The 15,443-nt window shown below is 39.1% G+C and overlaps 1 protein-coding gene and 1 pseudogene across 1 annotated transcript; both read right to left on the reverse strand.

Moving 5' to 3' along the window:
- Nucleotides 1-2,757: 2,757 nt before the first annotated feature.
- LOC129366677 (nuclear factor 7, ovary-like) lies at nucleotides 2,758-5,079 on the reverse strand (annotated as a pseudogene).
- A 3,319-nt stretch (nucleotides 5,080-8,398) lies between these two features.
- LOC129366678 (nuclear factor 7, ovary-like) lies at nucleotides 8,399-10,733 on the reverse strand. Its single transcript, XM_055040649.1, has 2 exons — nucleotides 10,609-10,733; nucleotides 8,399-10,537 (listed from the first exon to the last, which is right to left on the reverse strand). The coding sequence occupies exon 2, from the start codon at nucleotides 10,518-10,520 to the stop codon at nucleotides 9,162-9,164; it is 1,359 nt and encodes a 452-aa protein (XP_054896624.1). The 5' UTR covers nucleotides 10,521-10,537; nucleotides 10,609-10,733; the 3' UTR covers nucleotides 8,399-9,161.
- Nucleotides 10,734-15,443: the final 4,710 nt, after the last annotated feature.

The following is a 15,443-nucleotide window of genomic DNA, read 5'->3' on the forward strand; positions in this document are numbered from 1 at the left end:
CAATATAGTATGCACCTATAGAGGATCCCTGTGACGTGGAAAACACCCTGCATTGTTCCGGTACCAAAGGCACAGCATCCCTGGGACTCCAAGGACTCCAGGTGCTGCCCTCCCACTGAACATCTGAACCAGCTCAACGTGACAATGCAAGGCACTGGAAATAGTTTTATCCCTTCACCAAGCCGTGTTTGCTTTTGAAAACAAGCTGGAGCTCTTTATCATGGATCTTGAAACAGGTTGTTTACTACATTTTGAAAAATTGAGAAAATTTAAAGATGCATGCACAGCAAGAGAGCCCACTCAAAACTTTGATCTCCGCCGGCTAACTGGCTTTACATCCAGTCTCCTACAGTCGTTCAAAGCACGTTTTGGACAATTTTGTGAGCACACTCGTCTTTTCAAGTTCATCACCCATCCAAACAAGTTTTCACTGAACACAGCTGAACTGAGTTACATTCCTGGTGTCTCCATCAGGAGATTTTGAAGCAGAGGTGGCTCACTTGAAGGCCTCAGACATGTGGGTGAATAAGTACACGTCACTGAATGAAAATTTGGAAAGAATTACACAATTGGTGAGCAAGCACATGTGCAGAAATGAAAAAACTTCAACCCGAAGACCAGCTGAGTATCAAAACTATGAACGTACTTCCTGTCACATACCACACACTTCAGCGTGTGCGTATTGCTGTATTCACCATGTTTGGATCTACGTATGCATGTGAGAAGTTATTCTCACATCTTAACAACATCAAGTCCGACCTGGTTTCTCTTTCCACCAGTTCTGCAGACACTCCTTACAGAAGCTGTGGCTGCATGACAGAAGAACCGGATCTTTAAAGACATCCTTACAGACTGGACAGCAGACATCGTCCTCTAACTTGGAAGCCATTTTGTCTCAGAGTGAAGCTGAAAACACAGCAGACAGAACATTAAACCAGGAATTCAATTTCTCTCCTGCAGAAACTTTATTCTCTTACTCCAGCTCTCAATAAATTGAGAGCTGGAAACTAGGCCACTCCAGCATCTTAAATTCTTCTTACAAAGCCACTCCAGGACCTTAAATGGTGGGTGAGTAAGTTAGTGTGTGGTGTCCCTTTACAGTGTAATTTGATTAGTTTCTAAACTGTCATATTGGACAGAATGTGTGTGTGTGGTTGGGGGGGAGGTGTAGGTGTTTGTGTGTGTGTGTGTGTGTGTGTGTGTGTGTGTGTGTGTGTGTGTGTGTGTGTGTGTGTGTGTGTGTGCCCCCTGGGTTGTGTGTAGGTGTGGGCTTGCGCTTGTGCGTTTTATACGCGCGCTTGTGTGTGTGTGTGGTCATCCCCTGACGGTGTAACTTGATTATTTAGTTCTGAGGTTTCAATAATGGACAAAATGTGTATATGAGTGTGTTGCTGTCCTTTAATGATTGATGTAACTGGACTGTTGTGTCCTGAATTGTCCATGTTGAACAGAATGAGTGTGTGAGTGTGTATTACTTGATTATTTACTCTTTTCATTGGTGTGGGGGACCAACTCAAACGAGGACAAAAAGTGTTCAAAATAGAAAAAATTCAATTTAATACTTCAGAAAAATTGGTAAACAAAGATGAAAGATGTAATACAAAAATGAATCAAAAGGATAAATAACATACTTGGAACTAATGTAGCTGAGGTCAACTGAACTCTAACTAAACACAAAAACTGACCTGAAAACAAAAAACAAAAGGCTGCTTAAGTAGGGCAGGAGTAGCCTAAATCGACCACATGAGGGAGGTGCAACATAATGAAAGAACCAATACAAAATTAGCTAGTGTTTTATGAAACAAATAAAGCAAAGTAACTTTAACTTAACCCAAATAATAAGTGATTATGTAAATGACAAAATTAACTAATTAAGAACAACTTAAAACAAGTTTCCTCCCTCCAGTCCTTCAGACAACAAATGGTTTGTTCCAGTTCCTCTTCCAGCTGGTTTGTCATTAGCACCTCAAGCAAAAAAAAACAAGTGTAAATAAACCATTCAGACAGACATTGACTAAAGTGTGAACCCATTAGAAAATATATGTCTAAATGAAATAACTACAGTAAATCAAACAGACTATAAACTGTAACTAAAATACAAAAAAAATATTAACACTATGTGGTGGTGTTAGGGGCATCCATCACAATTAGGAGAGTTATTGTCCTATAATGATTTTAAAATATTTAAAAAGTTATTATATCCATGTCATTTTCTTTCAATACTGACACCCAGATTGTTTAGATAATTCATTGTTAAATGTGTTTATGGATTCAGTCCTTATTCTTTTAAAATATGAATTGGGCTCACTTTTACATTTCATGTAGGAATTGTCACAAGCAACAAAAACAGGTTAGTGATAACTAATATCATTGACTAATAATCCAGTTATTGAACTGTTTTGCATTAAATTAGTACATATATTATCTATTTACGTTGCGCTGTTATATGTGATCCTGTTAGGTCTTATGATTTGAGCGATATGGCTCTGACTGCATTTAGGATTACATATTGCAGTAAACTGTAAAAAACTTATACAGGTTGCTATGGCCAGACGTTTATTGTAAGTTATCTGTAACACGCGAATATAGGTTAATATAACAAATAATCACCATATCAGCAAACACTGTATTGATGTTAAGTCTAGCAGAAAGGCATAAGCTTTTCACATTTTGATGTTAGAAGGATTTTTAGCTGCAATGGCACGAAATCATTAATCCCAACAAACTTGATAATGTTATTTGTTTTATTGGTTTTATTTTTGCTGTTTCAGATTAACAAGAGACATTCATAAAATATAATGCTTTGTTCCCATGAAGCAGCTGACAGATTTGTTTCCTTGAAATTCTTCCTAAATGAAGAAAAACATAAAATAACTTCAGGTTTGTGTTGGAAGCAGCTCATCTGAACAAATAATAAAGTTGCAAAACAAGTAGAGTATTTTCTGAATTTCTGAAGTTGAAATAATAAATGTATGTTGTTAGTAATTCCGTTCATCTAGTATTTTTGTATTCCTGTATTTTGTTTACCAGTGAAGCAGTGCAGTGAAGATGGTTGGACGCATGTTGTGATGATAAAGTTATTTTTATTTTCTAATTCTTAATAAATAAAACGGAAACAGCAAACGTTCATGAACTCACTGCAAGATTTTAGTGTTGAAAAACAAAACACACTCTTATAGGCTGCTAATACATTTATAAACCTTCACATTATGCTTTCAATCATCTGCTAATAATTTATTTATGTCAAGTTGTAAATAATAAACACAACATTCAAAACATTAAAGTGGAAAGTGTTTTCTGTGTTTTCTGAGTGAAAACACAGAAAGAAATAAAAAAGTATCCAGATGATTAGATCATCTCCAGTTTCCAGACTAAAAACAAAGTCTGAAGATGATATTAAGAAATTCACCAAACCAACAAACTGTCAATCAAAAAAACAATCAATCATCTGATCAGTAATGCTTGATTTGGACTCCATCTTCTTCGGTTCAATCTTTAAGGTTTTATTAGTGTAGAAATATGGAAAAGTCTTGTGAGTGAAGGTGTGTGTGAAGGTGTGTATGTGTGTGTTAGTATCCAAATCAGAGAAGGACAGCTTTCCTCTTTCCCAGTCCAGATTCACTCTGATCCTGTGGAGATTCTGGACGGAGAGACGAGTGAAAGGAGCTGATGGAAAATATGCTGAGTATTTACCTGAATATAAACGTATATACAACAATCCAGACAGTATGCCTTCCTTCCTCTCAACAGACTCTTCTAACACACCAAGTCTCCAGGATGAACTGTCTCCAACATCAACATCCCAGCTGTGGTTCCCTGAGTTAAAACCCTCAGAAGTCAGAACAGAACAGTAAAAATCAAATCTCTCTGGATTATCAGGAAGCTGTTGTTCCTCTCCTGCAGTCAAACTGGTCAGATCTTCAGACAGATGGAGTTCTTTACTAGCCGTGTTTGGGTCCAGAACCAGAGGAGTGTAGGTCACCATGGTCTCCATGTTGCTCCAGATGTTGAAGGCCAGGTTGCCCAGATGTTTGGCCTGGTCTATCAGAGCTCCTGAGGGCAGCTGTGGATCCTCCAGCAGGGGGCAGCGCTGGACTCTTTCCACTGCAGCCTTGTAGTTGTGCAGGAATGAGACGTCTTCAGCTCTCAGCTCCTCCTCTGTGGCTCTGACTGTTTCTGAAAGAGCTGCTATCTCTCTGCTCAGAGCCTCCATCTTCTCCTTCATCATCCCTCTCTTCTGCTCCTCTTCCTCCTCAGTGCAGCCAGCCTGGCCTCCTCTTCCTCTGCTAGAAACTGATGAAGCTGCTTAAACTGCTCCCTAATCTGCCTCTCTGTGTGTCGGGCCTGGACCTTCAGGTGTTCTGCTGTCTGATCAAACTCCTCCTGAACGTTCTTCCTGAGCTCCAGCTTCTCCTTTAAAGGCTCCAGAGTTTCCTGAAGCTTCTTCTTGTGTTGCTGAGCAGCTTCATTGATGGGTCTGAATCTGTGGCTAATGTGTAAATCTGAATCTCTGCAGACGACACACACAGGCTGCTGATGGTCCAGACAGAAGAGTTTGAGTTTCTCAGAGTGCAGACTGCAGAGATCCTCTGAAGCTCTCTGCTCACTCTGCTGTAAGAAAGTCTCACACAGATTCTTCAGAGCCAGATTACAGGGAGGATCTTTGATGAATGATATCGTCTTACAAACTGCACACTCTCTTGTTGGTTTCACTCTCCAGTATTTCTGCAGACACTCCTTACAGAAGCTGTGGCTGCATGACAGAAGAACCGGATCCTTAAATATCTCCAGACAGACCGGACAGCAGAGATCATCGTCTGATCTGGAAGCCATTTTGTCTCTGAGTGAAGCTGAAAACACAGCAGACAGAACGTCAAACCAGGAAGTCAGTTTCTCTCCTGTAAAAACTTTATTCTCTTACTTTCACTTTGATTTCCTTGTTTGTCCTCCAGGAGCAGCAGTCTGTGTTCCAGAGTCTGGTTCCTCAGGTTTCTCTCTTTTCAGCTTCAGTCTGGCCTGAGTCGGTAGTTTGGTGGAAAGCAGGTGACAAAAATGACCCTCACTGTTTTCTTTATGTAATATTCTCTCTGAACCATTTCCTGTTTTCCTGTATTTCAAAGGTTCCCGTTTTAAATCCAGCTTTTAGCCACAGATGGGGCGCCCTCTGGTGGACTTCCTGTAAATCTGTGGTTTTTGACCAAACACTGCAGCCCTGGAGATGAAGATGATGTTTGATTTGAAGGGAAACTTTTCCTTTCAGCAAATCTGGTTCAGAATTAGAAATGTTTTGATTTAAATTTGATTGAGTTCCTGATATTTTTTAAATGGCTAAAATCTCAAATATTGTCATAGCAAAAAATACTCCAAATGTAAACCAAGATAATATTAAAAAGTAATCCAGAAAATTTTAATAAAAGCAATACATAAATACCCACTGTTGATACTACACCATTGATGCTTGAAGAAGTTGCTTCAGTGTTTTATGTTGTTCCAAACACTTAGAAACAGGTTTTATTGCACCTCCTTGGATTGATTTTTTGTACTTGTTCAAAGTTCGGATGGTTCAGAGTCACTGAAGGTCATCATAATATAGAGCTGAGTATTATCTGCGCAGCAATGCTAGCTGATTTTATTTCTTGTTATAACCTGAGCTAACAGCATTATGCAGGTGTTAAATTAGAGGAGGCCCAACATGGAGTCTTGTGGAACCTCACATACGATTTTGGTCAGCTCTGATAAAAATTTTGTTATTGACAAAGAGAAACCCCTTTCACTGTAAAATGATTGGTTACTAGTACAAGCACATAATAAACATGTTGAACTTGATGATTTTAGGTTTTTATACATTTCTAATCGTTTTAACATCACAGCCAATTGATAATGTTGCTAAATGCAGTGACAAGAAGTCTCAGGTTGTCTGACACATGAAGACGAGAATTAAGTGATAAAGAGATCAGCTAAGTTTATTCACCTCTAATCATTCACCTTTCTGCATATTAGTGTTATGGTAATGCAACATTGTTAAGTTCTTTTCTAATTTGTGCAGCTTCCCCACTTGAAAAGAAATGGATAAATCGATGCAGACTTTCATCAACATGGTTTTACTCTAAGGACCAAGCAGTTTTCTTCATTTTATCCTCCATTTATTTTGTGTGTGTCAGGACATGTACACATTTGGTCCAACAGCAGGTAAAAACCGGCTGCGTCTCTCCAACTACAGATTCATCCAGATCTGTACAAGTCGGCCAGGATCTCTGATCAAAAGAGTCCTCAAACTCCTGTCTTTTTTGTTTAGCTTTCTCTTTCACTTTATTTAATTGCATTGTCTGTCCCTTATTAAGGTCTGTGTGGAACACAGTGAGCACATTTTTTGGGGTGGGGGTTCCAGTTCCAGTTTGACATCACAAACGTGTAACAACGTCATAATTCTGAAGTTTAATCGAGATTTCCACTGAATCTGAAGCATTGATTTGTTCGTCTGAATGTTTTTGGCTCCCTGTGTGAGACATTGAAATTATCATACAGTGGGAAAAAAGTTTAAGTCAGACACAAATTGTCCAAGTTCTCCCACTTATAAAGATGAGAGGCCAGAAATTGATGTCGTAGGTAGATCTCAACTATAAGAGACAATATGAGAAAATATATCAAGAAAATCACATTGTCTGATTTCTTTCAAGTATTTACTTGCAAATGGTGTCAAATAAGAATTTGGTTAATAGTAAAGTATTATATATAATTATTATCAATACTTAGTTATATATCCATTGTTGGCAATGACAGAGGTCAGAGGTCAAATATTTTCTTTAAGTCCTCACAAGTTTGGCACAAACTGCAGCTGGTATTGTAGCCCATCCCTCCATGGAAATCTCCTCTAGAGCAAAGATGTTTTGGGGCTTTAAACTCCCTGCAAAGGTTTTTGATGTGGTTAAGATCTGGAGACTAGGCCACTCCAGAACCTTAAATGGTGGGGTGAGTGAGTTAGTGTGTGGGTGTCCCTTGACAGTGTAATTTGATTAGTTTCTACACTGTCATATTGGATAGAATGTGTGTGTGTGTGTGTGTGTGTGTGTGTGTGTGTGTGTGTGTGTGTGCGTGTGTGTGTGTGTGTGTGTGTGTGTGTGTGTGTGTGACTGTCCCCTGCAGGTATGACTTTATTATCTACTCTTATTCTCTGTTACGTCCACCAGGCTGTTTTGGTGGGGTAACACAAGGATGATCTGATGAAATGAAAATTTAATTTATTAAGTAATACTAAAGAAATAAAACCTGAAAAGGAATACCTGAAATGAGAAACCAAAATTGATTAATGCAAAACCCATAACTAACCAGAAATAAGGAAATGCAAAACAAACCTAATAAAACCCAAACATATGATACAAACCAAACCAAATGGGGATCTGAGGAAGAAGAGGGAAAAGCCTCCTATCTGCTGCATGCATGGCAGCTTTTAAAGCAGTAGAGCACTAATCAGGGCAAAACTTAACACCTGCAGAAGGTCTGTCTCCAGACCCCAAAAGGAGAAAGGGCAGAGACCCACTGCAGCCATAACATGTCCTATGATTTAAACATTTTCAGAAAAATTATTATATGCGTTATTCATGTTGTTTTCTTTCAATAGAGACACCCAGATTGTTTAGATAATTAATTTTAAATTTGTTTATGGATTCAGTCCTTTTTCTTTTAAAACATGGATTGCTTTCACTCTTTTATCTTCCATGCTGCAGATGTCAGAAGCAAGAAAACAGGTAAAACATCTAATATCATTAACTAACTGTCCAGTTATGGAACTGTACGTATTAAATTAGTAATTAATGTTACCTTAGCTCAGCTTTGATGGATCTGCTTTGATGTATAAAAAGCCACTTTGTTCATGTATAAACAGTGACCAGCCACGTCTGAGATTCCTGGTGGAGGAGAAAGTCTTGATGACACTTTAAAGATACCAAAAGACAACAACTCTTTCCACACAGGCTACAGCTGATAGGCTTCTCTCCTGTGTGGACTTTCTGATGACTTTTCAGTTTTCCAGAGACTCTAAATCTGGCAGATGTTACAGGACCTCAGCCACCTCAGAAAATAGCGGAGACTTTAGCCCTTCCTGTTCATAACGTCAGTGTTCTTGACCCAGTCAGTTTGTTGTCACTGTGGACTCCCAGATATTTATAGTTCTCTACAATGTCCACACTGACCCTGGATGGTAACAGGATGTTTTCCACGTCACAGGGATCCTCTGTAGGCGCAGGGTCATTTTGAAGACATGTGCACTGCTGCCCTCTACAGGACTGGAAGATGTACTGCATGTCGTCCCATAGAAAACCTTAAATTTGTACTAATATTAGTTGTAAATAAAGCAGTAAACATTAATAAACTTACACAGGTTCCTATGGCCAGACTTTTATTGTCGATTATGTATAACAGGTTAATGTAACAAATAATCACCAGATCAGCCAACACTGCATTGTTGTTAAATCAAGCAGAACGGCCTGAGCTTTTCACATTTTGATGTCAGAAGGATTTTTAGCTGCAGATGTACAAAGCTATTAATCACAGTGAACCTGATAACTTTATTTGTTTTTACTGGTTTTATTTTTGCTGTTTCAGATTAACAAGAGACATTTATGAAATATAATAACTTGTTCTCATGTAGCAGCTGTCACATTTGTTTGCATGAAATTCTTCCAAAATGAAGATAACATAAAATAACTTCAGGTTTGGGTTGGAAGCAGCTCATTTGAACAAATAATAATGTAGCAAAAGAAATTAAATAGATTATTTTCTGGATTTTTGACCACAGGATGAAGCTCAAATAATAAACTTATGTTGTTTCTAATTCTGCTCACCGAGGACTTTTGTCTTTCTTTATTTTGTTAATCAGTCAAGCAGTGCAGTGTAGATGGTTGGACACATGTTGTGATAGTAAAGTTGTTTTGTTGTAAATAATAAACACAATGTTCAAAACATTACAGTGGAAAACAAAGAAAGATATGAAAAAGTCCCCAGATGATCAGAACATCTCCAGTTTCCTGATTAAAAAGAAATTCACCAAACCAGCAAACTATCAATCCATCATAAAACCAATCAATGACCTGATCAATAATGATTCATTTGGACTTTTTGTTCTTCATGCTGAAATCAGAGCTGCTGCTTGATTACTGAGATATTCATTGGTAGGATCTTAATGTATTAAAAGTGTTGAAGAATGGAAACATCTTGTGAGTGAAGGTGTGTGTGAAGGTGTGTATGTGTGTGTTAGTATCCAGATCAGAGAAGGACAGCTTTCCTCTGTCCCAGTCCAGATTCACTCTGATCCTCTGGAGATTCTTCTGGACTGAGAGACGAGTGGGAGGAGCTGGTGGAGAATGTGCTGAATAGTTACCTAAAACAAAACGAATATACAGCAATCCAGACTTGTTGCCTCCGTTCCTCTGAACAGACTCTTTTAACACACCGATTCTCCAGGATGAACTGTGTCCAACATCAACATCCCAGCTATGGTTCCCTGAGTTAAAACCATCAGAACTCAGAACAGAATAGGAGTAAAATCCAAATCTCTCTGGATTATCAGGAAGCTGCTGTTTCTCTCCTACAGTCAAACTGGTCAGATCTTCAGACAGATGGAGTTCTGGACCAGCCGTGTTTGGGTCCAGAACCAGAGGAGTGTAGGTCACCATGGTCTGCATGTTGCTCCAGATGTTGAAGGCCAGGTTGCCCAGATGTTTGGCCTGGTCTATCAGAGCTCCTGAGGGCAGCTGTGGATCCTCCAGCAGGGGGCAGCGCTGGACTCTTTCCACTGCAGCCTTGTAGTTGTGCAGGAATGAGACGTCTTCAGCTCTCAGCTCCTCCTCTGTGGCTCTGACTGTGTCTGAAAGAGCTGCTATCTCTCTGCTCAGAGCCTCCATCTTCTCCTTCATCATCCCTCTCTTCTGCTCCTCTTCCTCCCTCAGTGCAGCCAGCCTGGCCTCCTCTTCCTCTGCTAGAAACTGATGAAGCTGCTTAAACTGCTCCCTAATCTGCCTCTCTGTGTGTCGGGCCTGGACCTTCAGGTGTTCTGCTGTCTGACCAAACTCCTTCTGAACTTTCTTCCTGAGCTCCAGCTTCTTCTTTAAAGGCTCCAGAGTTTCCTGAAGCTTCTTCTTGTGTTGCTGAGCAGCTTCATCAATGGGTCTGAATCTGTGAATGGTGTGTTTTTCTGAATCTCTGCAGATGTGACACACTGGCTGCTGATGATCCAGACAGAAGAGTTTGAGTTTCTCAGAGTGCAGACTGCAGAGATCCTCTGAAGCTCTCTTCTCTCTCCGCTGTAAGAAAGTCTCACACAGATTCTTCAGAGCCAGATTTAAAGGTGGTTCCTCTTTAGAAGACCTCCTCTTACAAACTGGACACTCTTTTGCTGGTTTCTCTCTCCACCAGTTCTTCAGACACTCTTTACAGAAACTATGGCTACATGACAGAAGAACCGGATCCTTAAATATCTCCTGACAGACCGGACAGCAGAGATCATCGTCTGATCTGGAAGCCATTTTGTCTCTGAGTGAAGCTGAAAACACAGCAGACAGAACGTCAAACCAGGAAGTCAGTTTCTCTCCTGTACAAACTTTCTGAACTTACTTGTACTTTGATTTTCTTGTTTTTCCTCCAGCAGCAGTCTGTGTTTCAGTGTCTGGTTCCTCAGTTTTCTATCTAGTCGCCGTCAGTCTCACCTGAGCCAGTAGTTTGGTGGAAGGCAAGTGACATAAATAATCCTGAATGTTTTCTTGATGAGTATTTTTCTCTCTGGACTATTTCCTGTCTTTCCTGTAAGTCAAGGTTCCTGTTAGAATTCCAGACTTGAGTCAAGATGTGGCGCCCTCTGGAGGATTCCTGTAAATTTGTTTTCGAAAAAACAGCAGTCCTGGAGTTAAAGGCAGTGTTGGATGTTGGGGAAAATTTTGCTCGTTTTTAAATAATCAGGTTCGGAATATGAAATTTTTTGATGCAAATTTGATTGATTTTCTGACATTTTATAATGTATCTAAAAACTGAGATAGTGTCATTGCAGAAAATACTGTAAATGTAAACCAAAATAATATCAAGAAAATCAGAAAATTAAAACAAAAGCCTCTTCAATTCTTGATGGGGCAGTATCAACTGTAACTGTAATGTTTCAAATACTGAGAAACAGGTTTTATTGCACCTCCATGCAATGAGTTGTTGGATGGTTCAGAATCATTGATGGTCATTATAATGCATAGCTACACTAGCTAATCTTATTTCTTGATCACCCCTCGTGGGGTCATGAGTTGGTGGTGCCTATATCAAGCTGCGTTCCAGGTGAGAGGCTGGGTACACCCTGGACAGGGCGCCAGAAACAAACAGGACAAGCAGCCATGCACACAGGGAGAATTTGGAAAGACCAATTAACCTAACAGTCATGTTGTCAGACCGTGGGAGGAAGCTGGAGTACCCAGAAAAAACCCAAGCATGCACAGGGAGAACATGCAAACTCCGTGCAGAAAGACCCTGGGCCGGGAATCGAACCCAGGACCTTCTTGCTGCAAGGCAACAATGCTGCCAACTGCACCACTGTGCAGCCCCTTAACAATATTATGTAGATACCCCATAACAGAGCCCTGAGAGACACCACGTGTGATTTTTATCAACTTCAAGAAAAACATTTTAAAAATCCCTGTTGATTCCATATATTATTGTTACCTTTTTCTGGTAACCAAAAGGTTGGTTAGCAGTACAAATACATCATAAAAATGTCAAATCTGATAGTGTTTTACATTTTTTAATTTTAAAGCTGTGAATCCAAAGCCTCTCTGAGCTCCCTTTCCCATTCCAGCCTCATATGTTTGATTTTGCTTAATTCAGGTGTCACAAATAGATCCAAATTCTGTCTTATTCAGCTTTAGCATTCAACCTAGATCCATCTTCTATTTGCTCCTCAATCTAGTCATTCAACGTTTTGCATATTTGTGTTTTGGTATTGCAGTTCTGTTTGATAAGGTCATAATTTTGAAGTTTGAATCCATTTCCACTCAGCCTGGAACTGAATCTCCTCTGTAGAACATTTCTCTTGTAGATTTTAGATACAAGTAATTCATCAGAGTTCAGCCACTGAAAGTCAATGCTGCGATCCCTGAATGTATCATTCTGTTCTTCTTAACATATGAGACGTTGATATGAGCATACATGAAAAAAAATAATATGTTTTATGTTTGAAATCCCAAAAGGGAAATTTCTAAAAATGATAGAAATCTGCTCTCCTTGTAAAGGACTAATTATCTCACAATGTAAAGTTTTTGAAATTGTAATATTTCTGAATTCAGACGTCACCATTGATATATTTTTCAAAGTTTTAGTTTCCTGGATTTCACTTTGGCCAAGATTAGTAACACTAGAGCATCTCCTTTGAAACCAACAGTCAACATTCCTACTAATCATCCATGTGGGAGCTGTTTCAAACATTCTGAAAAATGACTTCAGTGTCTTGTTAGCATAAATGAAAAACTGAAATAAAGGCGTTTATCAGTGGATCGATACCAAAAGCTGGATATGAAGATTAGAACAACACCATTCTCTAACACAGGACAAGATAAACAGCCAGAACATTAAACCAGCAAAGACTGTAGAAGAACAAAAAGGACAAGGTGGAATGCTGTCTGCTTTACTAACCACAGAAGACAGATATTTAAAATATTATTTTAATGAGAACATTAATGTTTCTGTCTCTAAAACTGACCACATCCCTGATAAACTTTCAACACAAATTAATTTAATTATTGTATTTATTTGAAACTTTAACTAATATTAGAATTTGGCTTTGGAGTAAAAGCCAAATTCAGTCAGTTTTTTTACTGAAGCTGCTGCCAAAACCTCATTATTCTGCAGCCTAGAATTGGTTTAATTCTTTATAATTACTTTATTAATGAGCAATCAGATACAATAAGGTGTGAATCATCTCACATTTTCTGCCTTATTTTATGTCTTAACCAATTTTTCATTTTTGTGTTGAGAGGTAATGTGGTTTCTGCTTCAAACTGGATGATCTTATAAAAACATTTTTTACTTTAAATGTAGCCCTTCTGTTTATAACCTACCAACTAACAGCAGTTATTATCCTACTGAGTTATTGTGATGTTTGATTTTACTGTTAAATGGAGAGAAAAGAAACCAAACATTTGACATTTGCTTGTTTTTTAATGAATTTATGGCAGATTTTAAACATAAAGCCTGGAAAAGTTGGATGGATGGATGGATGGATAAACAAATGGGAAGGTGATCTTGAGGTTATCTCCAAGAGTTAGCAGGGGCAACCAGATGTAAGGTGTTTGGCATTCTGCAACTTTGAGCGGAACCCCTCAGACACAACCCATGGTCAACCCACTCAGAACAGGTCAGCAGAAAAATTTTATTTATGCCGATTTGTTATTTCCAAATTGAGGATCTTTGTCTGTGATGGAAAGCCGCTAAGTTGAGAGTCTACTGGATGTTTGCTTGCATGAGTTTGACGCTCATGGAGAAAATATGGTGATATATGGTGGTCTAAGACAAGGGTTTAAGAGGCTTGAAAGTTAAAATCCCCTCAAAATAAGGTTTGCAAAGTCCCAAAGGAAATCCCTTTGAAATATTTATTCTGTGTGTAACAAGATCCCCTGTTGTCTAAAAAAAATCACACTATGATTGGCAAGTCAGTTGTGTTTCATTTTGTTTGAGGACCACTAAATGCTTTTGGGTTTGAGAGAGACCCTGCGGCGGTATCTCCTAAAATACTGCATTTAATCAATTAATTAAGTGACAGGAAAACAACCAGCATCTTCCATGATGATTGGATATCGTTGAAATCTGTCCGGGAATGTTTTACAAAATGTGGGTCAGTGTGTGTGTGTGTGTGTGTGTGTGTGTGTGTGTGTGTGTGTGTGTGTGTGTGTGTGTGTGTGCATGTGTGTGTGTGTGTGTGTGTGTGTGTGTGTCTGCCGTCCCCTGATGTAATGACATTATTTAGTTCTGAATTTTCAATGATGGACAGAATGTGTGTGAGTGTGTGGCTGTCCAATGATGGTGGGTGTAACTTGATCATCATGTTCCCCATTGTCCATATTGGACAGAATGTGTGTGTGTGTGTGTGTGTGTGTGGGTGTGTGTGTGTGTTTGTTGCCATCCCCTGATGTTGTAATGTGATTATTTAGTCCTGAAGTTTGAATGATGGACAGAATGTGTGTGAGTGTGAAGCTGTCCCCTTATGGTATGACTTGATTATTACTCTTTTTGTTAGGACAGTTATTGTCTTATAATGATTTAAAATATTTTGAAAATTATTATATGCATTATCTGTCATTTTCTTTCAATACTGACACACAGATTGTTCAGATAATTAATTTTTGAATGTGTTTATGGATTCAGTCCTTATTCTTTTAAAACATTACTTGCTCTGACGCAGTTGTCACAGGCAAGAAAAACACGTGAGTGATCCCTAATATAATTTACTAATAATCCAGTATTGATTAACTGTTATAATATAACTAATTTCATAACCATCTAGTTAACGTCAGTCTTGAAATGAATCAAGGTTTCAGAGATAGTGATGACACTGAAAGGCTCAATGAACTGGCTTAAACAGACTTTGATGTTGTTAAAATTGACATATGAGCTTCTGAAATGTATGATGGAGAATTTATTATGTGCTTTTACAGTTAAAACTGCACGATGTTATAAAAAAAACCATTTTCGGTTGAAATCCAGCCCTGCTGTTTATCACCTACCAGCTAACAGCAGTTATTATCCTACTGAGTTATTTTGAGCTTTGATTTTACTGTTAAATGGAGAGAAAAGAAACCAAACATTTGGCACTTGCTTACTTTTTAATGAATTTATGGCAGCTTCTAAACATAAACCCTGGAAAAGATGGATGGATGGATGGATGGATGGATGGATGGATGGATGGATGGATGGATGGATGGATGGATGGATGGATGGATGGATGGATGGATGGATGGATGGATGGATGGATGGATGCTACAGGGCAAATTGTTTAGCTGAAGTTGGATATATACATTGTAAAGATGAAGGGAGAGAGGACATTTCCCTGTGTTGCTACCAACACTTGCAGACCAGAAACTGTGGGCTGCTAGTTCGATATACAATCCAAGACACAAGGGAAGCACTGGAGAATCTGAGAACATAATTCTCTCAGAGCTGGTCCAGGTGAGCGTATACACAATTCAGCAGGAAGATGATGGCATCCTCAACTCCAAGTTTGTGCTGGTAGGAGAACTGCAAGGGGTCCAAATGTGGTTGGACCAGAGTCTGGAGCGGCACCAGGATGAGGCTCTCTAGGGTCTTCATGATTTGGAAGATCAGCGCCACAGGCCTGGAGTCCTTGGAGACACAGGGAAGCTGCCCCTTTGGTTCCGAAACAATGCAGGATGTTTTCCACATCACAGGGATCCTCTCCAGCCGCA

This window comes from Poeciliopsis prolifica, unplaced genomic scaffold (genome assembly GCF_027474105.1).
Source record: "Poeciliopsis prolifica strain line A6 unplaced genomic scaffold, Auburn_PproV2 SCAFFOLD015, whole genome shotgun sequence".
NCBI lineage: Eukaryota > Metazoa > Chordata > Actinopteri > Cyprinodontiformes > Poeciliidae > Poeciliopsis > Poeciliopsis prolifica.